General features: G+C 48.8%; 1 protein-coding gene across 1 annotated transcript in view; it reads right to left on the bottom strand.

Annotated features, from left to right (window-relative positions):
- Positions 1-25,787, bottom strand: part of COL22A1 (collagen type XXII alpha 1 chain) — a 298,462-nt gene that overhangs the window by 123,619 nt on the left and 149,056 nt on the right. The window contains exons 22-29 of the mRNA XM_050800296.1: positions 25,686-25,739; positions 13,570-13,623; positions 12,800-12,853; positions 10,279-10,332; positions 8,992-9,045; positions 5,422-5,466; positions 4,814-4,876; positions 4,268-4,321 (exon numbers count right to left, since the gene is read on the bottom strand). Of these exons, the coding sequence (XP_050656253.1) occupies positions 4,268-4,321; positions 4,814-4,876; positions 5,422-5,466; positions 8,992-9,045; positions 10,279-10,332; positions 12,800-12,853; positions 13,570-13,623; positions 25,686-25,739 (432 nt within the window). The remainder of the gene's footprint in view (positions 1-4,267; positions 4,322-4,813; positions 4,877-5,421; positions 5,467-8,991; positions 9,046-10,278; positions 10,333-12,799; positions 12,854-13,569; positions 13,624-25,685; positions 25,740-25,787) is intronic.

Below are 25,787 nucleotides of genomic sequence, written 5' to 3'. Positions count from 1 at the left end.
TAAGTCCCTACACAGACGGTGCTCAGGACAGTCCTACACTCGGTGAGCCTGCCACAAGTCATCCACCAACAGGAAATCCTTATGCTCTTTAACAACCCAGAGGCTCATTATTGGGCTGGCAAACCAAGGCACAGGAAGGTCAGAGAAGATGCCACACAGCAGGTAGAACCAGGACCATACTCCAGGCCAGCATTATGGCTCCAAGAATGGTGCTCTTTCCACTAAGCTGCAGGCATGCACACATAAACTCCTAAGAGGGGTTTGGGGCCGGTGTTTATAAAGTTGCCGTGAAACTAGAGCTGCATTTGGTCAGAGGCTGAGCATGAAACAGCAAGAAAAGCAAACACCTGGTACAGTGTCTTACTCAGGGTGGGACTCCCAACCCTGTCCATGCCTATACCCCCTGTAGAGCCTGAGATCCCTAAATGCTAGGCCATGTCTTGTTCATTGTCATTTTCTTCGTGATGGCCCGGTAGAGGGTAAGGGTTCTATCAGCATCTATTAGCAGGGGGTATGTGTTCTATCAGCAGAGGGTACATGTTCTATCAGCAAAGGGTATGTGTTCTATCAGCAGAGGGTAAGGGTTCTACCAGCACAGGGTAGGGTTCTATCAGCAGTGGGTAAATGTTCTACCAACAGAGAGTGAGGGTTCTACCAGCAGAGAGTGAGGGTTCTACCAGCAGAGGGTGAGGGTTCTACCAGCAGCGGGTGAGGGTTCTATCAGCAGCGGGTGAGGGTTCTGTCAGCAGAGGGTACGTGTTCTATCAGCAGAGGGTACATGTTCTGTCAGCAGAGGATACGTGTTCTACCAGCAGAGGGTACGTGTTCTACCAGCAGAGGGTACGTGTTCTACCAGCAGAGGGTACGTGTTCTGTCAGCAGAGGGTACGTGTTCTATCAGCAGAGGGTACATGTTCTGTCAGCAGAGGATACGTGTTCTACCAGCAGAGGGTACGTGTTCTACCAGCAGAGGGTACGTGTTCTATCAGCAGAGGGTACGTGTTCTATCAGCAGAGAGTACATGTTCTGTCAGCAGAGGGTACGTGTTCTACCAGCAGAGGGTACGTGTTCTACCAGCAGAGGATACGTGTTCTACCAGCAGAGGGTACGTGTTCTACCAGCAGAGGGTACGTGTTCTATCAGCAGAGGGTACGTGTTCTACCAGCAGAGGGTACGTGTTCTATCAGCAGAGGGTACGTGTTCTACCAGCAGAGGGTACGTGTTCTACCAGCAGAGGGTACGTGTTCTATCAGCAGAGGGTACGTGTTCTGTCAGCAGAGGGTACGTGTTCTGTCAGCAGAGGGTACGTGTTCTGTCAGCAGAGGGTACGTGTTCTGTCAGCAGAGGGTACGTGTTCTACCAGCAGAGGGTACGTGTTCTACCAGCAGAGGGTACGTGTTCTACCAGCAGAGGGTACGTGTTCTATCAGCAGAGGGTACGTGTTCTATCAGCAGAGGGTACGTGTTCTATCAGCAGAGGGTACGTGTTCTATCAGCAGAGGGTACGTGTTCTGTCAGCAGAAGGCAAGTCCTATCAGTCCTCTTAGACAATGACTGTCAGAGCAAATGGATATATCTTTGGTGAAAGGGTAAGAACTAGAAGCAAAAGTTAGAATCTAGTAGAAAGGATGTCAGTCATTGTGGTTAAAAGTATGTATTTTAGAATCCAACTGTCTGGACTCACACCCACCCTCACTCTGAGCAGAAAACACAGTGGAATTTTTAGAGACCTGCTTGGCAAGAGAGCCCTTTGACTGACGAACTGCAGTTGTGTGAACCCCCTTTGTCTGGTGGAGTCTTGGGGTGTGATGAGGTTTTGTCGTGGATGGGGTCGGGGGGCGTGCTTTAGACTGCAGTCAGCATGTAGTCCCAGCCAGGATTTGGTTCTGTGAGTGTGGGTAAGACAGTACATCTCTCTATGCCTTAGTTCTTTCATCTATAAACTGGGGGTTAAGATGGAAATGACTTCATAGTTCATCATTATGAAGATTACCAGAGTGAGAAACGGAAAACTCAAGAAATTGCAACTTGCAAAACATACCAAGTATATGGAACCAAGGACTTCCCTGCACACCGTTCAAGCTCACGCTGCTTTAGCAAAGGCTTGTGTTCCAGACAAATAAGACCATGGACAAACATCTCATGCATGTGCGGTTTCGGCAACAGCTCACGCGTGTGTCAGACTAATCAGCGATTTTCCAGTGGACAAATTCGGACCAAATCCTGGCTGAGGGCCACATGCTGACTCCAGTCTAAACCCCCACCCAACCCGACTCCATCCACAACAAAATCTCATCACACCCTATGAGTCCACCTGTCATGGGGGTTCACGCAACTGCAGTTGTCTAACCAAGCAGGTCTGTAAAAATTCCGTTCTGTTTTCTGATCAGCACAGGTTTCTCTGGAGCTTTGACATGAGTTGAAATATTATAGGTGAAGCACCTACGTGGCTCTCTAGACCAGGCACTATCCTGGGTGCTTGCTTGGCTTCAGAGTGGGGGCTGCTCTTCTAAGAAGGGGCTGGGACCAGGGATCCGATTCCTTAGGAGGTGAAAATAGTAAGGGATGTTCTTTCCCAGACCACCTGTGCCAAATTAGGGTTCATCATATTCTCCATCTTGTTTTTGTAAAAGAAGGCTGGAGAGAGTAGGCATGCATCCTCTGTTACACTGGTTTAAAAAGTGCATTCTTCCTCCTCGAACCTGCCTGCATGTTGCTAAAGGCAAGTGGTGGTCTGAAGTCTCCCTCCAAAGCAATCAGAGTCAGACCCTGTGGGCCGGGCTGGCCATGCAGCTCCACCTGTGGTTCTGCAGATTAGGCATGCCTCAAAATCTCTCTGAGTCTCAGCTCTTTTCACGTGCAAAACATGCTTATGGATACCAGTGGCTGTTTTCTGTTTGTCCCTTTATATCCACCTCTGTTCCTTTCTCCAACCCAGGAGGCAACCTCAATGGTCTCATTGACCTCGTCCCCCGATTCCCGGTGGTCTGGTAGGAGATGGAGAGGACAGAGAAGGACAGGACGAGATGCTGAGGATGTCAGGCCAGGGGAGCTGGTTTTGTCTGCTTTTCTGCCCAGAATGACTGCCAGGCTCCTTCTATGGCTGCCAGCTTCTCTGGATTCTGGGACAGCCCCCTCCTCTTGTCCTTTCCCACTCTTGCTGTTCCTAGCCCTGGAGGGTATGGCCGCATGCCATCGGCTTCCCTAAGCACTGTCCACAACCTGCAATTACTCTGTCATTGAATTCTCTTCCATCGTCCATTTCGATTGTGCCGCTCCTAACGGACATGGTATATGCCTGGAAGACAACGCCGACGAAGCCTCTCTGTGCACGTCAGGGCACACAGTAGGGCTCCGCAAATGCAATGATGGCCCCTTGATTTAGACAGAGTCTGCCTTGACTCAGGCTGGCTCCCGGGCCAACCACACAAGCAGTGACACGCTGGGCTCATGAACGATGCAGGGGAAAGGATACTGGGGTCAGGGCACACGGGGTTTTTTGCTCAGCACGTTCTTCACACTCCACTGGCGCCTCCATTGCCCTCGCACCTGGGCTAACCATATCTGTTATATCTGTGAAAGGGGCAGTGGTGTTCAGACAGAGGCTGAACATAAACAAGCCACGTCGAGCGCTCAGCGCAGGACAGGAGCTCAGGCAGAGCTTGAGTGTCATAGGCACCAAAGGGTGGATGGACGGATGGACAGTGAGATGAAGGTGTCAACTCCGATACTATTATCTTCTTTGTAAGTTTACAATTGCGAACAATAAAGTTTGAGGTTTATGTCTAACGTATTATTTTCTCAAAAAGCAGCTTTGGAGTCATGCACACAACTAAATTCTGTGGAAATGTAAAGGTTCAGTATAGGCCGGGCATGGTGGCTCACGCCTGTAATCCCGGCACTTGGGAAACCCAAGGTGGACAGATCACTTGAGGTCAGGAATTCTGCAGGAGTTCAAGACCAGCCTGGCTAACATGGAGAAATCCCGTCTCTACTAAAAACACAAAAGTTAGCCAGGTGTGGCGGGGCATGCCTGTAATCCCAGCTACTTTAGAAGCTGAGGCACTAGAATGGCTTGAACCCAGGAGGCAGAGGTTGCGGTGAGCTGAGATCATGCCACTGCACTCCAGCTTGGGTGACAGAGTGAGACTCTGATTTAAAAATATATATATATACATACATATAGTATATTCTGCAGAAAATCTCTTCCTTTAGAAAAAAATCAACGAATAATAATTGATGATCAGAATGACAGCGAGTTTCTCCTACCTTTTCACCTTGGTCACCTTTCAGTCCTGGAAGTCCCAGTTCACCTTTTTCTCCCTATAATAAAAGATAAAATTAGAAAACATTAGAACCCAAACCGAGCTGAATTCCTGCCTCTTCCAGGTAACAGCAACATGACTCTGGAAAAACATACATGTATATATTTCTCTCTCTCTCATTTGTCCTTGCCTCATCAGCAGAGTGACCACAGTGAAGTGCAACTCAGAGGGGAACCTGTCAGTTAGGCGTGAAGCACCTCATTCTCCACTTGTCCCTGACAGATGGTGCCTTCCACCCCTCGACCCCATCCATCTCATCTGAAAATGCTCTGCCCTTTCCAGAGACATCTCCCAGCAATGGTCCTTTGTCCCAGCTCAAGGACCCAAGTAGTCTTCTCCCCTTCCCCATCCCTTCCAGCAACACTGAGAAATACACTCTTCACCCAGTCAAAATGACCACTCTCCCGAGGGACTGAGACTCCACAGGGGGCTGCTTTCTGTGGAGATGGGCCAGGTGTCTGCGTGGGAGGAAGGAAGCTGCCACGCTTACCTGGTCTCCTTTCTCTCCTCTCACACCTGGGAAGCCTGGAGCCCCTGGGAGGCCTGCTTCTCCCTGTGAGAACAAAATATTCACGAGGCGTCAACAGGAAGGCTCTCCCAGGGGCCAAGCTACAGGCCATGTGCTCTCAGTTCCTGCTCTCCAGGAACTGGAGATGTTCCGGTGGTTCTGGCGTAGTGGACATCACATGGAAAGCAGTGCAGTGGAGACAGGGGAATTCTAGAGAATTTTCTTCACTGGAGCATCCCCAAGCTCTTGTCTACTTCAGCTGTTTCCTTTCCCAGGAACCCTTATTTTGCCTCTCCTGGTGTCTAACCCTTCCTGTTTCTTTGGGACTCAGCAACAATGTCACCCTTCTCACCATCCTTTCTGACAGTCCCCAAGTCTGGAAAGCCCTCTCCTCTGCCCCCAACACCTGCAGGCCACCACTCTTGACATCTGTTCAATTGTTCTTCAATGTCCACTTTATCCTGGACATATAGTGAGCTCCCAAAGACCAGGATTAATTCCTCTTGGCATCTAAATAATTTATACGAGACCTAGCATATAACAATGAATGGATGAATAAAATGAATGAATAAAAGCACAAACAAACAGACCTTCTCTCCAGGTCGGCCTGCCAGGCCCTGCTCGCCAGTTTCTCCCTGAAAACGCAATGAAAGATACCCCATTATTCTCCATTCACTTTAAAGAGATGACTGCCATTCCCCAGTTGTCTTCACACATTCACAGCACTTGCCAGCCATAACCCTTAATTTTCAAATATATGGCATGGTTAGAGGCCCAAGAGTCATGGGCTCTGAAGACCAAAGTGTTTAGCATTTTTTGCAGAGCAGAATCCACTTTCTCATATTGTCTTTTGATTTCCCCAAAAGAAACAACTATTAGAACTGTCCCATTTTTATTTTTAGTTTTAGTTTTTTAAAGGCAGGGTCTCACTCTGTTACCCAGGCCAGAGTGCAGTGGTGCAGTCATAGCTCATTACAGCCTTGAGCTCTTGGGCTCAAAAAATTATCCACCTCAACCTCCTGAGTAGATGGGACTATAGGCACATACCACCATGCACAAATGATTTTTTAAAAAATTCTGTAGAGGAAGGGTCTCACTATGTTGCCCAGGTTTAGTCCCTTGGGGGGACTAAAACAGTTCCTAATTAGCACTGTGTTGTCAGGGTGAAGTGGGGAACACAGGGCCAGAGGGGCTTTATCTCTGATCCAAGAGCATCAATCAGGCTGCTGCACTTACCAGGTTCTCACAAATCACTGACGCAAAGAGCTTTGCGATGGTGGTGGTGGTGAGTGTGGACTATCATCTGTATCCAACCATGTGTCTTTAAAATAACTAGCTTCTTGAATGACAGTGTATTTCTAATATTAATTATGCTATTTACTGAAACCTTCAGTGTGGATTTTAATAAGGAAATGTGGTTTTCTCATGAATGCATGGATGCAAGAAAGAATGAATGAACAGGTGGTATGCAGGCTATATTTTGTGTGCAGCTATGCCAGACTCAGTTGGTACTGAAGGCCAGAACTACCAACTTATCAAGGAGAAAGACAAAAAAAAAGTAATTAAAAGCGTTGCTTAGTGTAAGTACACATTTTATCCTGTAGCGCTGGTGTCACACATCTGGAGTCAGCACTTATTAAAATTCTAGACACACTCCGATGCTCCCATCAATTCCCAATGTTTACAAGCACAATTAGTAAGAATTGCTCTAACCAGAATTGTGCAAATACTCGTCACTCAAATTGTCGCTTTCAATCTGCTAGAATAGTAGCACATTTGCAGTGGGCGTTGCTTCTTACATGCTGAGAAAGGATAAAGGGCTGAGTTTGGTTAAAAAAAAATTGAAGACCATCTGAAGTGCCCCCTGAATTTGGGTTGTGAACACCAATCCAAAGGCACAACGGAGGTGAAACGGTATCTTCTTGAATTCTCGAAGTGAGCCTCAAAACATCGATGCCTCTGCTCATCCTGCAGAGAGCTTTACCCCCTAAGTGGACTCTTACAAATTTGCCATCCATGACTTAGTCATCATCATCTTGGAAAAGAATTTTTATCTTCAGTTGATGCTTTGTCAAAATAAAGTAACAAGACCCTCTGCCAGGGCTCCTCTAGGACTACGAGAGTATGCTGGAAAAGCATCATGACTGCAGAAATTCAGTTTTAAACTTTTCAGAGAAATGTTTTGAACACAGAGCCTTAGAAATTGAATAAAAATGACACATGAGATAAAGCAGTAGGCTTCTCTGAATCTTTCAACCATTAGTGATTATCAGAAATAGAAAACACATAGATTCAAAAGCTAGAGTAACCCCAGAGGGTTCCTGTAATTTTAGCCCAATAATTGTCATAATCAATCCCCTTCATCTACAGAACCCTGCATGAGAAACTCGATGGGAATGGATTGCTTCATTACTGAATAGAAAGGTGGGGTTTATACAGTATAAACCCAGAAGGATTTGCCAATTCACAAATTTGAGAAAACACAACCATAAGGTATGGTTGACTCCATGAAATTCGTGAAGTCAAGAACAGCAAACCTAGATAAATGCTTTCAATCCTTTCTGGAAGATGATAGAATTTCAATCCAATCAATCCAACACTGAAAGGAGGCCTGAGTACTTTTAAGACCACATGATTCACTCCACTACACACACAACCACCTCAGGACATGCATTAAAAAACAAAAACAAAAAACAAAACAAAAAAACCCAGCAAATTACATGTCATCACATTTCAATGACATGGGGATCAGTATAGATGTATACTTAAATGACAATATTGAATCTTAAAATACAAAGGATATGGTGCCTGTCGGTGGTCATGGGGAGACTTATTGGAACACACTGGTACATTCATGGGGGACGTGAGGGCTGAGTTCTTAGGATCTGGAATCCAGGAAGTGGGAGGTTCATAGTGGCTCTTGGCAATACTCTTTCCACAGTTTGAGTCAACCTGGGTGTGCTTGAGACAGCTTGGATGCAATTTAATCTGTGTGTTTTTCTGCTTGGTTTTAATTGGGTCTTTTAAAAACGATCACTTTATGAAAGAGTGAAACAATAGGGAACATAAGGGCGCAGGATGTGCCCACCAGCACCTTCCCTGGCCAGCAAACGGATGCCCTAAGGTGTGCCCTCCCACGGGGCCAGCATCCCCCACTGTGTGGGGTCCAGGCCACTCCTGTGCTCTGGCTGGGCTGAATTTGATCATGCATTTTCTACCTGACAAGTCCGTACTGCATATCTTAGCAATGCTTGCCTGTGGGTGGGGAATGGGAGGTGCAGAGTTGACTAAGACCCGGTCACTGGGCTTCAGTAGTTCATATCCCAGTAGAGTGGGAGCCCTGTGAGTGGAGGGTGAGAGGAGCAGAACTCCCCACAATCTCCTGTCTGGCCACTGTCTCCTCAGCACCACAGGTTTTCATGCGTGCACACACACAAACGCACACGTGCACACTCACACCACACACACATGGTCCAGCAGAAAAGCCTCGCAGGGCAGCAGTCATGCCTGGAGGGAGCCTGGGCAAAGCGTGACCGTCAACACAGGGCACTTCAGGGCTCTCCACTCACAGGGGCTGCCCTGTCCAGGTCACATGCTGGGGAGCCTCCATTTCCCGCTCAGGTCCATTTTTCACACTTTACCACCCACTGGAAGCCGGCCCGAGAAGGCTGAACTCTACAGATTGCAAGGAAAGCATCTGCTAGCTTTCCTCGCCCTCTGGCTTTCTGTAGGGTCAAGGCATTAGGAAGCACCGCAGTGGAGGTAGAACGCAGTTCAGAGAGAGAGAGCACTTATATCTGTTCCTCCCACTCCCTCCCTGCCAGGATAAGCCTGACACTGATGATGTTCTTCTTCCCAAGGCCACGGCTCTCAGGGGGGTCGGGGCTCTCTCTTCCAGCTGCATATCTTGGTTCTGAGGAACCACTCCCTCCTCTAGCGCTTTCTGTCCTAGAGGTGGTCTTGGTTCTGTTGTTGCCAGCCTCAGGTTGCCATCCTGGTTGGAGCCTTTAACCCTGCCCCTTTTCAATTCACTGACTGGTCTCCTGCCAAGTACCAGCTGATACAGATGCTATGCTTATGATAAGTCGAGATGCACACAGCACCCCAAATAGACCACGTAGAATAGCAAGCGTAACAGGAAAAAGAGGCAAAGTCCATACCCGAAGGCCTGGTTTTCCAGGCAGACCATCTTCCCCTCTTTCTCCTGGTTCTCCCTGTAAGGAACACACAGCAAAGTTAACAGGAGACGGGGGCCATGCTTGGGTTAAACAGACAAAGTACTAGGTACAAGTTGGTAAGGAAGAGAACTACCCGCACTAGGGTGGTTTTGAACTCCTTCAACTCTGCGATTACCTAACCACAGTCATCAAACATAGTAGCTCATTCAGCCTCCTAGGTTCCATACTCAATAGCTGTAATTTTGATTTAGAAAAATATAATTGAGGAGAATTGGCACTCTCTCTTACTGAGAGATTTAGAAGAAGGAAGATGTTGCATAAGTGTTTCTAAGAATAAAAAAAAAGACTTGGTCAGCCATGATCCTTTGTCCCAAAAGATGGGAAAGAAAAAAATGCACAATATTTACATTCAATGCCTAGAAAACTAAATTAAATCCATACTTATTCTGTATTTTGCCATGAAGAAGTTGACGTTCTAAGTTTGCTTATTGAAAATGACAACATATTTTCCCATAATATTCAACAGCTGCCTTTCCAAGTTGCCTTTCAAGGACTGTTGAGGTGCTTACTTGAGTCCGGGTGTGCTCACCAGGAAAGAAGAGCTCATTTGTTCATTTGTTAAAACACTGGTATGGTTGTACGATAATTCATTTAAAGTATTAAGCCTGTATTTCTCCCCAGTTTTATGCTATTTAACCTTTGGCTCTTATCTTAATAATTCTACCATAAAAAGCCCCGCCAGAACATTGTGAAAATCTAAATCTCTTATTATATTAGTAAGAGTATTTTGAAGTTTTCCTCCTTGAAAATAAAATTAAATAAATAAATGAACATATTTCTAACAGATCAAATATTTTTTGAGACAGCGTCTCACTCTGTTGCCCAGGCTATAGTGCAATGGCACAATCACAGCTCACTGCAGCCTCGCATTCCTGGACTCAAAGCAATCCTCCCACCTTGGCCTCCCAAGTGGATGAGAATACAGGTGCCCACCCCACGCCCGGCTAATTCCCACCAAAATGCTGAGATTACAGCCGTGAGCCACTGTGCCTGGTTAAATGTTAAAGCCTAGGGCTTCCAAATCCTTCCGAAGTTATCTGAGAAGAAATAAGGAGCTTTCCCCCATCTGATCCCATAAATCTAAACATTTCAACTGAGTCCCGATTGAAGACCCAGGCAACCGACTTGTTTTAGAATTCACCAACAAACAAGAATCTCTTTAGTTTCTGTGTTTTGGGTTCCCAAACCGGTGCCAATCGCATGACCAACCTTGGTTCCTGGTGGGCCTGGTGGTCCATTTGGCCCATCCTTTCCAGGGGGTCCCTGGGCCAAGACGGGGAAACATAAAATAAAAAGGAAAGGCATATTTAGGAAAGGCTTACATCAAGCCATTTCAAACCAGGAGCTGTTTGTGCAGCCAGAATTCAGGAGGCTTGGGCCTCTGCTCTTTGATCAGCAGGGCCCTGTCTCCAGAGCCACTGTTGTCTCTGTCTGACCATGTTTCCCTTTGTTATTACTGAAGCAAATATCACCCTCTGGGCAATGTCTGATTTTCAGTACACTGGCCATGCATGGAGGGTGGGGGCGTGGGAGGACACCTGCCAAATCTTGCTCTGATGGCTCCATTTCTACCCTCAGCTTCCAAGAGGCCCTGGGGACAACAACGTCCACACTGCTCCTCCTCTCTCCTGTCCAGAATCTCTTTGCCATCTTGTATCATCCTTCCCACGGCTATCCTCCATTCCTCTTATCCTTCAGAAAAGCAAGACTTCAATCTGTTGGCATAGATTGGCATTACTGCCTGTTATTTCTAATGCCAGCACTGAGGAGCTCCATGTTATATTTTCCAACACCAGGAGCTTCCTACTACCATTAGGATGTGGCAGGCCGGGTGTTACTGCAGTTGTTTGCAGGTGAAGAGACGAAGGTTCTGCAGGCTAAGTGACTTGCTCAAGGCCACAGGGCTGGTGATAGGGACCCACAAGGTTTAGCTGACTCTACCTCTGGGCTACTTCCACTACACCAGAGACATTTCATCTTCTCCTTTTCCTCTGTGCCTTAAATGATGTCAGGTCACACGGGGGCGGGGCCTGTCGGGGTGCAGGGGGGTTGTGCGGGGGGAAGGAGAGCATCAGGAAGAATAGCTAACACATGCTGGGCTTAATACCCAGGTGATGGGTTGATCTATGCAGCAAACCACTGTGGCACATGTTTACCTATGTAGCAAGCTTGCATATCCTGCACATGTACCCTGGAACTTAAAAGTTGAAGGAAAAAAAAAATGTGTCAGGCACACACACCCTTCCCCATGACTGATGTTAGGGATATCTCCTGTGCTATTGCTTTCACAGCTATTAGTGCTATTCAAAAGTGAGTGTTTTTCATAACTCTGGTGATTCTTCCACCCATAGAACCTGCTGCCACCCAATTCGACTCATCTCTCCCTGTGCCTCCAGCTTGGACTGGCGACTAATGAAGCCCCACCTGCACAGAGCAGGTGTCCTGGAAGCCAAGGTTTTAGGAAGGCAGAAGGAAGGGCTTTTCGGGGGACTAAGGCTGCCTGAGTCAATGAAAGCAGGATCTTGACCAGGAGCAAATGCTAAGGCCGGAAGCTGTGCTTCAAGCCTTCTGTGGCTACAGCCACATCTTGACAGATGAGAAATGCTCACAGTGCCTTCCTTCCTCTAACACGCTCCCCTCCTCTGAACGTTCACACTGATCTGCATACTTTCTGATAAGCCCTTTGGATCGGATGAGACTGCTCCTGTATTTGAGCTTTCAGATGATCCTGTCACTCATGGAAAATGCTTATTGGTGACATTGCAGTTGACTGTGTGTTCAGAAACGTTTGCCGTTGATGGTGGCATTCACCCAGTGTTCCTCCCACACGTGACCAGATCACCTGAGTGCCCAGCACGGCACTGAATTCATGTCCAGTACCCTTTGGCATGCTGCACTGGGGCTCAACAGAGCTGGGGAGGATGCTGGTGTTACCGCAATCACAGGGCGCCTGGGCGCCTTGATCCACATTCACCCGTGGATCTGCGCTCCATGGAGAAGTGGGAACTGCCCCGTGTGCCACCCGATCCACTTCACCTCCGCCTCGCCCCTCCTCCAGCATCGGGATCCTCCCAGCAGGGCCCTTCTCCATCCGGGCTCCATGGGGGAGAACTAGCTGTAAGGAAATCCCTTTAAGGGGGCCCAGGGGCCTCCCTGAGGGTAGATCATGCATCTACCCAGGTCTCAGCCCACGTCATCCATCATCCTGCCCTGAAAAGCTACAGGCCAACTTTAACTGTGCCTCTCCTATCTGGGGAGACATTAATGTTTTCTAAGCTCCACCTGCCCCCTGAGAGCACCAGGGTCTCTCAGTTTGCAAGGGAGAAAACATGATCAGGATTGTAATGGGAAAGGCTGCCACACGGCTCCCCACCCACTGCTTCTGGCCCTCTGGGAATTCCTCAAGGACAAGTGATCATGCCTTCAGCAGCAAAGGACCCTTGAATGTGTCTTTTGGTGAAAAGAGAAAGGGCAGTGGCCTGGGGATGGTGGTCCTAATCTGCACGCTGGCCAGGGCACACAGGAAGCCTTCCCAGCAGACAGGGCACTAGCAAGAGTGAGCCACCACAGAACGAAGACCCAGGCTGAGCTCCAGGGCTGCAGGTCTTGCTGGCCAAGGAGTCTTCAGCTCTAGGAAAGTGGCCCTGGGCCAGCTGCAAGGGCTCAGCGCTCCCCTCAGAGCAATGGGGAGAGGGAAGAGGGGAGCAGGAAGACGTTTCCGGACACTCACCGAGGGCCCAGGAGGCCCAGGCTTTCCCGGGAAGCCGATCTCTCCAGGCAAACCCTGAAAGGGGACCACATGGACATGTTAGCCTGGCCTGTTCAGAGATCAGATCATTGACTCAACCTCTTTCCTGGCATGGGCCCAGGCCTCTGGGTCTGAAGAGGGCACCCCGGGGCCTCTACTGCCCTGGTCGTCCGCTGTGAAATGCGGAGTTGTTGTACCTCTGAAGTTGACACATCCACGGCATGTGTGGCCTGCAGTCGGGGCGGGCTTCCTATCCACTGTCCCCTGCTGGGACAGATGGAGCTGCCTCCCTCTGCTGATGGCAGGCCCTGCCCCACTCAGTGGGTGGGTGTGGATTCTCCCCACTCCCCCACGCCCACTTTCAGGACACTTTTTCAGCAGCCCCGAAAGATGAGAGGGGAAATATTAGCAAATGCTTGCCTGGGTCCTCTGTTTTGCCTCAAAGCCAAATCGCAAACTACGCAAAGACACCCGAATGGGCAACCCCGGTCTAACGTGCCTTCTGCACGCCGGACTCTGGAGGCAGCCGCCGAAGTGCCACATTAGCTCCAGTGATACTCTAACCCAAGGGTTCCGGAGGTCTGAGAGTCCAGAGGCTGGGGGTTCTACGGATCGGGGTCCTCCTGTGTGTGTTTTTGCACTGGACTTGGGCGGATAAAAGACAAGAGGCCATTCACAAAGATGTCCCCAGGTCCCTCAGGCCAGGAAACCACCATCTAAGTGCCCTTGTAGAAAATCAAAGCCAGTCTTACCGGAGAACCTCCCGGTCCAGCGGGGCCTGGGACACCAGGTGGTCCTGGAGGGCCCTGTAGAGAAAGAGCATTGTTACAGATGAGCCCAGGCGAGCCTCCTAGGGACAGTGGGCATTTGAACGAGGCAAAGGGAAGGGGACAGGAGGATGAGGTGAGATTTTAACTTTATAATGCCTGATTTTTCAAACAAAAATAAACAAAAGCAAAAGGAAAAGATTTGAACCAAAATTTGCAAAACACTAACATTTCATATTTGGGGGATCGGTATACCATTGCCTGTAATATTACCTATTCTGCTATATATTTAAAATGTTTGGACATTTAACGTAAATACATATGTGTGTGCATATGTGCAGACACACACACACACAGTCTGACCCATGCGTAAAGGTCTTCCAGAAGAGTGCTTCTCAATCATGAGTCATAGAGCAGAGCTGGCGTCAGGGTCAGGATTGCCAGGGGTGTGTAAAGGGATCTCACGCCCAGGCCTTCTGGTTCTGTAGGTCTGGGGTGAGCGTGTCTCGCATCTGTACTTCTGAAGCTTCCTCCGTGCTTCTAGAGATCAGTCCTCACAGCCACTTGACATATGTAGATTCATGTGCTATTTAAGTCATTCATGGCCTACACTTAAACTTTGGGGCATCTTCAAGGGTCAGGAACAGAAGCAGGTACTGTTAGCAAACAAAAATGTAAGACCTGTTTCCAAGCTCCTCTCTTGGTTGAGGGGGAGGGCTAGGGAGGGGAGAAACATGTAGACAAATAATTATGGTAGAAAAGGGCTGGGCATGGTGGCTCACAAATGTAATCCCAGCACTTTGGAAGGCTGAGGCGGGAGGATCACTGGAGGCCAGGATTTTGAGACTACACTGGGTAAAACAGCAAGACCCAATCTCTCTAGAAATAAAAAATAAAAATTAACTGGTCGTAGGAGCTCTCGCCTGTAGTCTCAGCTACTCAGGAGGCTGTGGCAAGAGGACTGTTTGAGGCTGGGAGTTTGAGGCTGCAGTGAGCTGTGATTGTGCTGTTGCACTCTGGCCTGGGTGCAGAGCGATACCCTGTATAAAAAAATTAAAAAATAAAGAAAAAAAAGATGAATGGTTCAACTAAACCTATGAGCACAGATCCAGGTCCAGGGGGGCCTGGGACACCAGATGGTTCTTGCACCTGGGAGTGACGCTATGCACCCGGAGGGATGAAGGCAAGCGGGCAGAGAAGGCATCTGAGTACTGAAGAAAGCCCGAGAAATAAACAACAGGTCAGGCAGACAAGGCAGGTGGGCTGCATTCATAAAAGCCGGCTGCTGTTGAAGGTATTGCGTTTTGAATGACAGCCAACAGTTCCATATGAAGACAGCGTGGGCCTGCACAGGGCAGATGGAGGCTGAGCCAAGACCTCAGAGGCCACGGGCTGTCAGAGTGAGGAGGAGCGACTTTGCCGCGAAGGTCTTGGAATAACTGAAGAAGCACAAGAAGACATGAATGGTCACATGTGTGCCCAGGAAAGCAGCCTGCAGTCTGGGGAGAGCGGAGGGAGGAAGAGTGGATGTGGGGTTATAAGCAGGGGCCAGCTGGAATCACACAACACCAGGGCTGGGAGGGAGAGTGGATGTGGCGTGCTGCATATAGCCAGGTTCCTGACAGTCCTCATGCAGGGACTGCTCATTTTAGAACAGCCAGTGACCCCACAGCTGACCCACCTTCAGTGGCTCTGCTTTTCTAAAGGGGAGTGCTCTTCCGAGCGAGTTCACCACGCCCTCCTCCCTCGGCTCTAGCACCACAGACCACTGCTCCACACAGCTTCCAGAAGGTGCAGATGACTCTTCTAGCTCAGGTTTCTCTCCGGATACCCCCTCCCCTCCTCCCACACCTCCCTTCTGAGCCATCTCCACCTTTCTGAGACGGTCTCCAATTCCCCAGTGGAATTCAACTCTCCCTGCTCCATGCTCAAGACCAACTTAACTGTGCTGATCTGACCCACAGACCCTCGAGGGCAGGACATTCTTGTTCCCTCTGCACCTCACACAGGGATTATCCCAGGGTGTAGCATCCAGCAGGCGCTCAGTAAATGCTTGAGGAAGTCTGAATTGAGCCAGATGCCGAGACTAGCTTTGCATTCAAAAAGAACAACACTATATGGCCACTAGAGGGCGAGAAATACCAAAAAATGGCAGCGGTGGCCGCAACGGTGAACTGTTCCCCTTTCTTCCTCTGGGGGCACCCGTGAGTCAAAAAAAAAAGTCATAGACCGGGACCATTTACTGAACAGGATTTGGGGACACCTGGACCTAGTTTTCTCGACAGCTCGCTCCGTCCTGGCAAGTCTTAGGGGTAGCATCTTCCCTCATGGGAGACAGCTGTTCACAGCTGGAGCGACAGAAGGGCCAAGCAGGGCTGCAGCGTGCCCTGGGCAGGTTCCAACCTGGGTCCTCCCTAATGGACAAGGGCTGCTGGAAGGCCTTACTACCTCCACAGGCTGCTCCAGTTTGGCCCCCCTCACCTCTCTCAGCGAAGCAAGAGCCCTGCAGTGACACAGCTCCCACACACTCCAGAGGCACATTCCAGGCAATCTTTTTTTTTTTTTTTTTTTTTTTTTTTTTTTGAGATAGGGTCTTGCTCTGTTGCCCAGGCTGGAGTGCAGTGGTGCAATCATAGCTCACTATAGCCTCCAATTCCTGGGCTCAAGTGATCCTCCTGCCTCAGCCTCCTGAGTAGCTGAGTCTACAGGCGTGTGCTACCATGCCTGTTTAATTTTATGATTTTTTTTTGTAGAAACAGGGTCTTGCTATATTGCACAGGCTGATCTTGAGCTCCTGGGCTCAAGCAATCCTCTGCCTCAGCCTCCCAAAGTGCTAGGCTTATGAGGGTGACAGGTGATCTAATTTTACCTCAACATGGTCTTTGAAGGCCTCACAGCACCCCAAGCCCACAGAGCACATCCGAGGGCCCTTCCCAACCATACAGGAGTCTCTTTGTTAGCAGTTTGAATGAGCAATTCAGTTCTCTTCCCTCCTTACATGTCTAAGGATGCGGATGGCCTCTGGAGTGTTCTATGCTTTTTCAAAATGGTGAGCCCAGGAAGCCGGCCCCTCGCTCTGGCCCTGCTTGTCTTCCTCCTTTGCCCCTTGCAAACACCCTTGGCCTACTGCTGCTTGCTAGTTTTGGAGTCTCACAGCATGTTACAGGTGATGGCTCTTTAGTGGTCTCCTAGTGGAAATTAAACCTCCTTGTCTGACAAGGAGGAAAACTGAGGCCCTGAGAGGCCCACTGAGGCCCACTTTAGGTCACACAGCTATCATCTCTGGCTGCTGAAGGCACATCTGAGGGCCTGTCCCAAATGCAGGCACACAACCCTTGTTTAGGTTCAGAGGCAGCAGGTCAGGGACAGGCCCCAAGGGTCAGTGACTTTTGAGACACCAGGTAATTCTGGTGAGCTGCCAGGCTTGGGCATAACTCGTCTAGGCCAGCTCCGTATTCCACCATCACCACCACTAGCACTGCTAATGAACCTGTGAGCATAACATCCCAGGAAGAAACACAACCCAGGAGATAGGAAAAACCAGAAAGGCAGGACAAGGGGCTCGGCCACCTCCATTCAGCGTGGGCTCCACCTGTGCTTCATACACCAGCTGATTCCAGCCCTCCACTGGCCATGGGAGGCTGGGCTTTTTCATTAAATTTACAGAAGAGGAAAATGAACTGATATTAGATAAAGCTCCTATGTGGATACAGCACCCTGATCCCTTCACTCCTCCCGAGCCCAGTACCCCAGACTCGCAAACTGTCTACACAGTCCCCACTCAAGGACACAGGTCTCACCCTGCTGTTATAGCCCCTTTCCACCCTTTAACACAATGTGATCTCCTAAAAGACTCTCTGCATGTTAAGGGAAACTAGAACTTAGGGCTTTAAATATGGGTTTGAAGATCTCAAAGTCTATCTTCCTGGCAAGACCACAGCACCTGGTTCCATGCTATGCACATAGTAGAAGTTGAGTCACTGCCTGCTTGTTTGATGCTGTACACTTAGGAATGAGAGCGAAAGCCTACCCAGTCATTTAACCTAGCAACTGCGGTAGCCATTTACAGAGAGAGAGAAGCTGGAAGCAGCTGGAAGCAACTGTCTGAAAGTCTGGAAACCTCTTCCAGGGGGGATCACAAAAAGGGTGAGGTGATTTGCTTCCAGCCTCTTTTCCAATTTACAGGGGACCTGCTCACAAGTCCAAGTGGGAAACGCTGGGTGCGGTGGCAGAAGGGAACAGCCCTCGGGCTGCAGCTGCAGCCAGCCTGCCCCGGACCCTGGTCTCTTGCTCGTGCTCTGCCTTCAGATGGCCACAGAAAGGCACCCAGTGGGGGCAGAAACTCTAAACAGAGCAGCCGCCTCGCCTTGGGGGTTACATTCAGCCTTGTCCTGATTACCACAGGTCCTGCTGCTGGGACTTCAGCTCCGGCATAACTCACTTTGTTTCTGACACAGCCTCAAGCCAGCCATGGGGAGGGCTGGCGAGGGAGGGGCGGGTGGGCAAGAGCATCCTGGGAGGACCTGGACATGAGGGCCTTTCAACCCACGGCTGGGATAGCTATTTCTACTTTGGCACTCCCCCAAAACGAAGGGAGAAAACTTAATTTCCTAAAGCACTGACTATATGCCTCGCATCCTACAAGGACTTTGGCCATATTACCACAAGGCCCCTGGACAGTATTTGTCTCCCTGCCCATGAGCAGGTCCCTGCACTCAGGATCTGGGAAGATCCACACCTTGGATGGAAGAGGGTATCAACAGGTGACAGGGTGTGGGTGATGCCTTTAAAGGGAGAGGGGCAGTGGGCAGGCACAGCTTGGATCCTGAAAGCCAAGGGCCTGCATTATGCTGGAGCTCCTGGAAGAAGTTATCCCTGGAGACCCAGTATGGCGGTGGGCAGGGCTCCTTCCCCCAGCCAGCACCTATGATGTACCACCGTGTTCTCTCTGGGGTCTTAAGACAACTCAGCCCTCCACTCCAGAAAATTACAACCTAGTAAGACACATAAAACACAGGCCTCCGGTGTCCCAGGAAAAGCATCAGAGGGCTCGGGATCGAAGGCACGGTTATATTTTGAGCAGCTGTGTGACTTACGGCAAGGGATTTGGTTTCTAAAAATATATAGTAGGTACAAAAATACTTTCTTTGCAGAATTGTTTGGTATAAAAACCATGGCTTCCGGCATATAGCAGAATTCATGAGATACCTATTGAACAGAATGAAAACAGAGAGACAAAAGAGGTGCTTGAAGGCCACGGAGCTCAGAGGAAGGCATGGTGGAGAAATCAGGAGCATCTCGACAAGTGGGGTGAGCTTGGTGTGGAAGGGCTAAGTAGGGCCTGAACAGAGGGGAGTGGAATAGGAGAGGAAGGAAGCCACAGGAGGATGGAGCAGCTGAGCCATGGCTAGATGGGAGGGGGAGGGGAGGAAGAAACCACACCTGGGGCAAGAAAGACAAGGCTTTGTCTTCCAGGGAGCACAAAAATAATAGAGCTGGCGTCAAAGAGTGACACAAAAAGACTTATGCTTAGAAAGACACACTTCTAGGCTGGGCGTGGCTCACACCTATAATCCCAGCACTTTGGGAGGCCGAGGAGGGCAGATCACCTGAGGTCGGGAGTTCGAGACCAGCCTGGCCAACATGGAGAAACCCCATCTCTACTAAAAATATGAAATGAGCTGGGCATGGTGGAGCATGCCTGTAATCCCAGCTACTCGGGAGGCTGAGGCAGGAGAATTGCTTGAACCTGGGAGGTGGAGGTTGCGGTGATCCAAGATCACACCATTGCACTGCAGCCTGGGCAACAAGAGCAAAACTCCATCTCAAAAAAACATAAAAAACAAGGACACATTTCTAGTGTCCTTAGCAGTCAATGGTAGGAGGAAATCTTGCAAAATGAGAGACCACGAGACAGTCAAACATGAGATCAGGCAGAAGGCAGCCAGTGCCGGCACTGGAGGAAGGTGATGCGGGGAGGGATGCGGACAGACCAGGGGCAGATCTGAGCCAGACCTCAGTGGTGACGTAGTGACCAGCTGGATTGGGACTGGGACACAACCTAAGATACTCAAAAGGGGAAGGCCTTTAAATGGAATGATTCTGCAGGGGAATGGGCAGGTGTGTGGGGCTGCCGTGGGGGATGATAGATTCAGTTTTCATCTATTTGGTGTGTTTAGTTAAAAAGTCTGCAAGGCCTGAGAGAGAGAGAGAGATTGAGAGAGAGAGAGATTTCCAGGGGTAACTGTGAACGTAAACAGAGTACTGGTCTACCCGTGTTTCTGTTGGCTGAGGGATCCCAGAAAGCTCTTGCATTTTCCAGATAAGAGAACACTCTGTAACAGAGGCTGAACATCATCTCAGCTTTCTTGGATGACATAATGGCACTTCAGCATCTTGCATGGCCTTGGGGGACCTTACCGTGAGGCTCGATAACTACTGTTGAGTTTAGACCAATCTTCTTTGGCCTTCTGATTAAGTAGTACCCTCATTTTATGTCCTTTTTTCTCCTGGAAATCAAGTTGACAACACCTCAAACAGAACAGCCATTTGAATTACCTCCCTGGTAAGTTTCCCAATGAAACCAGAAGACTAATTGCAGAATCACAGGAGAGCAACACTGAACTCATTCTCTCTCTTTTTCTGCATATACTTGAATGGCATTTGGGTTTTCTAGGGCTAGAAAGCCCCTTTCCTTTCCTCTCCTCCACTTCCTCCCACCAAACAAACTTCCGGAAAGCCAAAGATTCTACACATTATTGTCCTTTTATAGATGAGGATATCAGAGTTTCCAGACTTTCAAGAAAGAATGGGACTCAGGAAGGCCGAGAATAAAACGCAAGAAGTGACACTGTCAGGAACACTCGCAGATGCTGCAGGCAAGTCACTCTTCCCCTGTGGGCCGGGGAACAGATAGGTAGAAATTTATGTAAGAAAAATCTAGGACTTTGGTTGAGGATGGCCTAGGTCAAATCCCACGTGACCTCATACTACATCAATGGACTTGGACAATGGACTTCACCTCTCAGAGCCTTCCTTCCAGCTGCCATAAAATGGTTGGAGGTCCCTTCCTCAAATCACTATGTGTGGATTAACGAAGTGTGAACTAGCCCAGAACACAGAGGACTTCACAAATGTTACTTTTCTTTCTTCTCATTTAACTGTTAACAAAATAAACAACCAAATCATCTAATTATCAATGAGTAACAAATTAGTCAATAGACATAAATGTTAACAATAAAATATGACTGTTTTCATTACTAGTAATGAAAACAATTAACCAGTTATTAATTATCCAATCAGTCCAATTATTAATGAAACAACACTTGATCCCTCTAATACTACAGTGACTATTTAATATGATTAGTAGTTACAACGATGATGCATGAATGACCAATTAACCTAATTATCATTAATAAATAATAATGATTCCTAATAACCACCTAGTTCCAATTGGATTTATAAAGTTAGATGGAATTTGAAGATGCATGAAAATTACTTGCATAAATTAGCATGACAATCAAATTTCTTCGTGACTTGGACATGTTTATTTTGGGGGGAAGCTATCCTCCTCTGAGATGGTAGATCCCTGTGGCACTAACCCTATGACCTCCCACTTCAAGGGGTTTCTGCACAGAGGCCCAGGCCCACAGCCCACCCAGCCTCTTCTCAGGTCAAGGCCTCCCCTGCCTGCATTTCCACCAATTCAAGGAACTTCGTCCTGAGCACAGCACCAAGCCGCACTGCCTGTGCATAAACACTTGGCCAGCCCAGACACCAGATTTCCAATTTTCCTAAAAGGCTGCCAGGATACAGGAGTCACCACATAGGACATCATGGATATGTAGATTTATTGTAAAATTTTCTAGCAGGTGGAATATTTCATTTTGAAAGAAAGGCATGAAAAGCATCTTATAGGATCCCAGCCACCCCAGGGCTTTGCACACTCCGAGATGGCAGTGCTGGCTCTTCCCATAATGCCAAGCTAATTAAACTCTCTGAGCTTGGTTTCTCTAGATTTGAAATGAGGGTAAGCAAATTTTGCTCACAGGCAGTTATAAAGAATAGACACGATTATGTATGAAAGCTAAAGAGAATGCTTGGCAACAGCAGAAAGCAAACACACATGTTTCCCTTTACTTCTCCCCGCTGCTCTTTCAGGGACAGGCTGCCATGGGATCAACCTCCGTTTTCCAGGTCAGTGTCAAGATCCTGCTCTGGGCCTCCACAGAGCCCTGACTTCCTCTCCAAAGTTCAGCTCAGTGGATTCTCCTTCCAGATTAATCCTGTGCTTTTGTTTGATGATGCTTTGACATCTTGAGGCTTTGTGGATGCAGGGAGGGCCTTCCCCTTCCAGGATTAGCTAATTCCTAGAGATCGCAAAGGACTCACTTGAGAGTAGGACTCTGATATGCAAACTAGCCCATCCCTAGTCCACCTTCTTCAATCAGGCTCCTGTGGTCTGGGACAGAACACTAACTCTCTGCCCTAAATTACCCCTGGATCAGGTACTAGACCGTGAGAAACCACCCGTACAGCTTGGAGCCTGCAGAAATTATTCAAACTGTCCAATCCTAAGCCTGCTCAGCAACTGACCTTGCCTCACCCTTGCCCAGTAGAGGCTCCTGCCCAAGTTTGCCTTTCACTTGTTCTGCCTCCAAACTGCCTCTGTTGCTCCCCGACAGCTCTGCAGGAAATGGACACTCCCGTCCATTGAAACCGTGAGGAGCAAACCATCTCCAATGACAGTCATCTCCTGATCTGTGGGCCTCCCCTTGCCTGAATAAATACAAGATTTAGGATTCAGATGAGAACACCGTCTCTGTCTGTGTCTCCTTCTGGCCCATTAATGTGTGAATCCTCATGGCATAGACAGCAGTTACTTAGATTTTACATCCCCAGAGCTGACTTTGGTACCCAGTGTGAACTCAATAAAAACCTATGGAATGAATCAATCCATGAATGAGCAAGCAAATGCATGATGGCAAGCAGGAAAAAACAGAGGCAAGGCCCAGGCAAGGTAGACACACGGATATGTCAGGAAGAGTGAATCAGAGGAAATGACTGAGATTCATTGAAACCCGGGCTCTTGCTATGGAGAAACAGGGACACTTTTATACTGTTGGTGGGAGTGTAAATTAGTTCAACTGTTGTGGAAGACAATGTGGCAATTCCTCGAAGATCTAGAACCAGAAATGCCATTTGACCCAGCAATCCCATTACTGGGTATATACCCAAAGGATTATAAATCATTCTATAAAGACACATGCACACGTATGTTTACTGCAGCACTGTTCACAATAGCCAAGACTTGGAACCAACTCAAATGCCCATCAATGACAGACTGGATAAAGAAAATGTGGCACATATACACCATGGAATACTATGCAGCCATAAAAAAGATGAGTTCATGTCCTTTGTGGGGACATGGATGAATCTGGAAACCATCATTCTCAGCAAACTAACACAGGAACAGAAAACCAAACACCACATGTTCTCACTCATCAGTGGGAGTTGAACAATGAGAACATGTGGACACAGGGAGGGGAACATCACACACCGGGGCCTGTCAGTGGGTAAGGGGAGAGCATTAGGACAAATACCTAATGCATGTGGGACTTAAAACCTAGATGATGGATTGATAGGTACAACAAATCAACATGGCACATGCATGCCTATGTAACAATACTGCACGTTCTGCACATGTATCCCAGAACTTAAAGTAAAATAAAATTAAACTTTTAAAAAAAGAAACCTGGCCCCTTAGCATAAGAGTGGCTGACCTGAACACAGCTTTGATTCCATCAGGCAGTGGCCCCATCCAGGCCACCAGGTGGTGCATACTGCAAATGCTATATTGCCTGGTTCTTAACCACTGAGATCCCTGAACACATTAGGGTGCACAATTACAGGGTACAACTCCCTGCCATGAAAAGCCTGGTAATTTTTATATCTATAGCACATAGCTCAATGTCTGGCATTCAGTAAAGATTTACTGAATGAAAATGACTTCAAAGTTAAAAATGAAAGAATGAAATCTCTCTTCCCAGATAACAAACAAAGAGTTGTAAGGGGAAAAATTATAGCTTAAAATAATTGGATAGAGCTGCATTGATGGTGATTTTAAAATATACAAGGTTGACTCACTATGAAGCAAGGTAATAAAACATAAGGCAAAACCCACTCTGTTTTTCATTATTAATAGCAAAATGCCACAGTGAATGTGAAATCTTTAGAACATGGTGAATTATGATGGATCATATATTCCTATTCCCTGCTGCATCCTGACCCGAATGAAGGGTGCAGAAATGAAGTCTCAGATTGCATCCAAGGTGCCATCTTTCACTAGAATGCTTTCATGTCAGCCAGCAGGAAAAACTGGCTTCTGAAGTGCAGTGAGCAGTGTTTTCCGGATGACTGCCTCCCTGCCAACGTGGACAGACAGTGTGACCGCCACCTCAGGGGGTCTGGTGTGGGGGCGGGGGGGCTGTCCAGTCCCAGGTGGTGCTGAAGCCAGCTGCTTTACCACGGCTCTGGGAGGACAAAGCAGAAGAGTCTAGCAGTGACTCGTGCTTACCTGCTTGGTGCCAAAGAGGCCAGGAGAACAGGGACAGCCATGTCTGTCTACCCCGTGTGCACTATGCCTCGGGACCTCGTTATCACCTCTCACAGTCACTGCTCTTTCCCAACCTTCGGATGTGACCTCCTTTTTTGTGGTGAGAGCTGAGCCTGGGTCTCTGCCATTCCCTCTGTGCCTTCTGCTTGCTGGTCCTGCTTCAGCATGAACTTACTGATGCCAGGGGAGGCCCAGATTAGGGGACAGGAGTGAAGATTCGGTCGGGGGGGGGTCAAAGAAAGGATGAAGGGAATTCTTTACACTGCAAAGGCCAGGCATAGAGCTTCAGGGGCTTGCCCTGTTTTGTCCACACTGTGGTACCTTGTGGGGAATGCATGGTGATACTGCATTTGCAAATAAGGAAGACTAAGAGAGTTGGGCCTCGGTCATGTAGGGAGGAAGGGATATGGATTTGAAGCCAGGTGTCTGCCTAGCAGAGGGTGGCCCTGAGTGAAGCCCTCTGCACCTGGTGCCTTACCCCTCATCTATGACATGGGGACAAGGACCCTGAGGGTACCTGTCTAGATGGGTGGTTGTCAGGATCCACAAGGCCAGCACTAGGATGGCACAGCTGGACCTGTGGGAGCAGGGCCAAGTATGGCCCATGGGAGTTGGGCCAAGTATGAGGACAGAGGAAGCCACACCAGAACTGAGTCCTAAGAGACCGAGAGAAGCTCGAGGAAGGAGGAGGAGGCAGAGAATCCAGGGAGCTAGGACAGCACCTGCCTAGGAACAGAGGCCTCTGTGACTGGGGCCCTAACCCCATCATTTTACAGATGGGGAAACTGAGGCCTGAGCAGGGGAAGGACTTGGCCAATGTCCCAGTGTTTTGGAGGACAGACTGAGACCCAAACCAGGCCTCTTAGCTCCTATGACAATGGCCGCCCTTTTGGTTTTCCGGCGTCTGTGGCTGAAGGGGGCTGTAAGCTCCCGTTACAACTCTCACTGGGTTCATCTTCCTATCCCTGCTGCTCCGTGCCCTGTGCTCCGGCGGCACCACATGCTGCCCGATTCCTGCCCAGTGCTGTGCTGTGGTATACCAGGTCCCTGCAGAGCTGTGACCCAGGGAAGGTCCTCCCTTCTCTCGCCCCTGCCTGGCTGGCAGTGCCTTGTCTGCCAAGGGGAGACAAGCCTCCTCGTGGCTGATTTCCCCACCACCTCATCCTGGGGTTCCCCCCTCACCTCCCAGCACTTCCCTTTCTCCTAGAACTGCTCATCACTTTTGTCACCCCTGTCTGCCTCCTCCAGATGGCAATTCCTTCAGGATAGCCAACAATGGTCATTCAGCTCCCACACCGGACAGCGGAGGAGGAGGGAGGCAGGACACATGACCCACTGGCCGTTCTTTTTAATAGTTTGATGAGGTGACCAGCAGGATTCTGACTGCCCACCCGAGTGCTCCTGTCTTTTCTCTTAGCATTTTCTCTTAGCATTCTCCTAGCATTTCCATAGCATTGCTATGGAAGAGAATGTAAAAGGTAGTTACCTGCGGCCCCAGCGATCCAGGGATTCCAGGTGGTCCCATGTCACCTTTCTTCCCCTGAGAGGAAAAGAAGAAGCTAAAATTAACAAGCAGGCAATCGTCAAC

Source organism: Macaca thibetana, chromosome 8, assembly GCF_024542745.1.
Source record: "Macaca thibetana thibetana isolate TM-01 chromosome 8, ASM2454274v1, whole genome shotgun sequence".
In the NCBI taxonomy this organism is placed as follows: domain Eukaryota; kingdom Metazoa; phylum Chordata; class Mammalia; order Primates; family Cercopithecidae; genus Macaca; species Macaca thibetana.
Note: the sequence above shows the minus strand (reverse complement) of the source record. Positions and strands in the feature narration are given on the sequence as shown.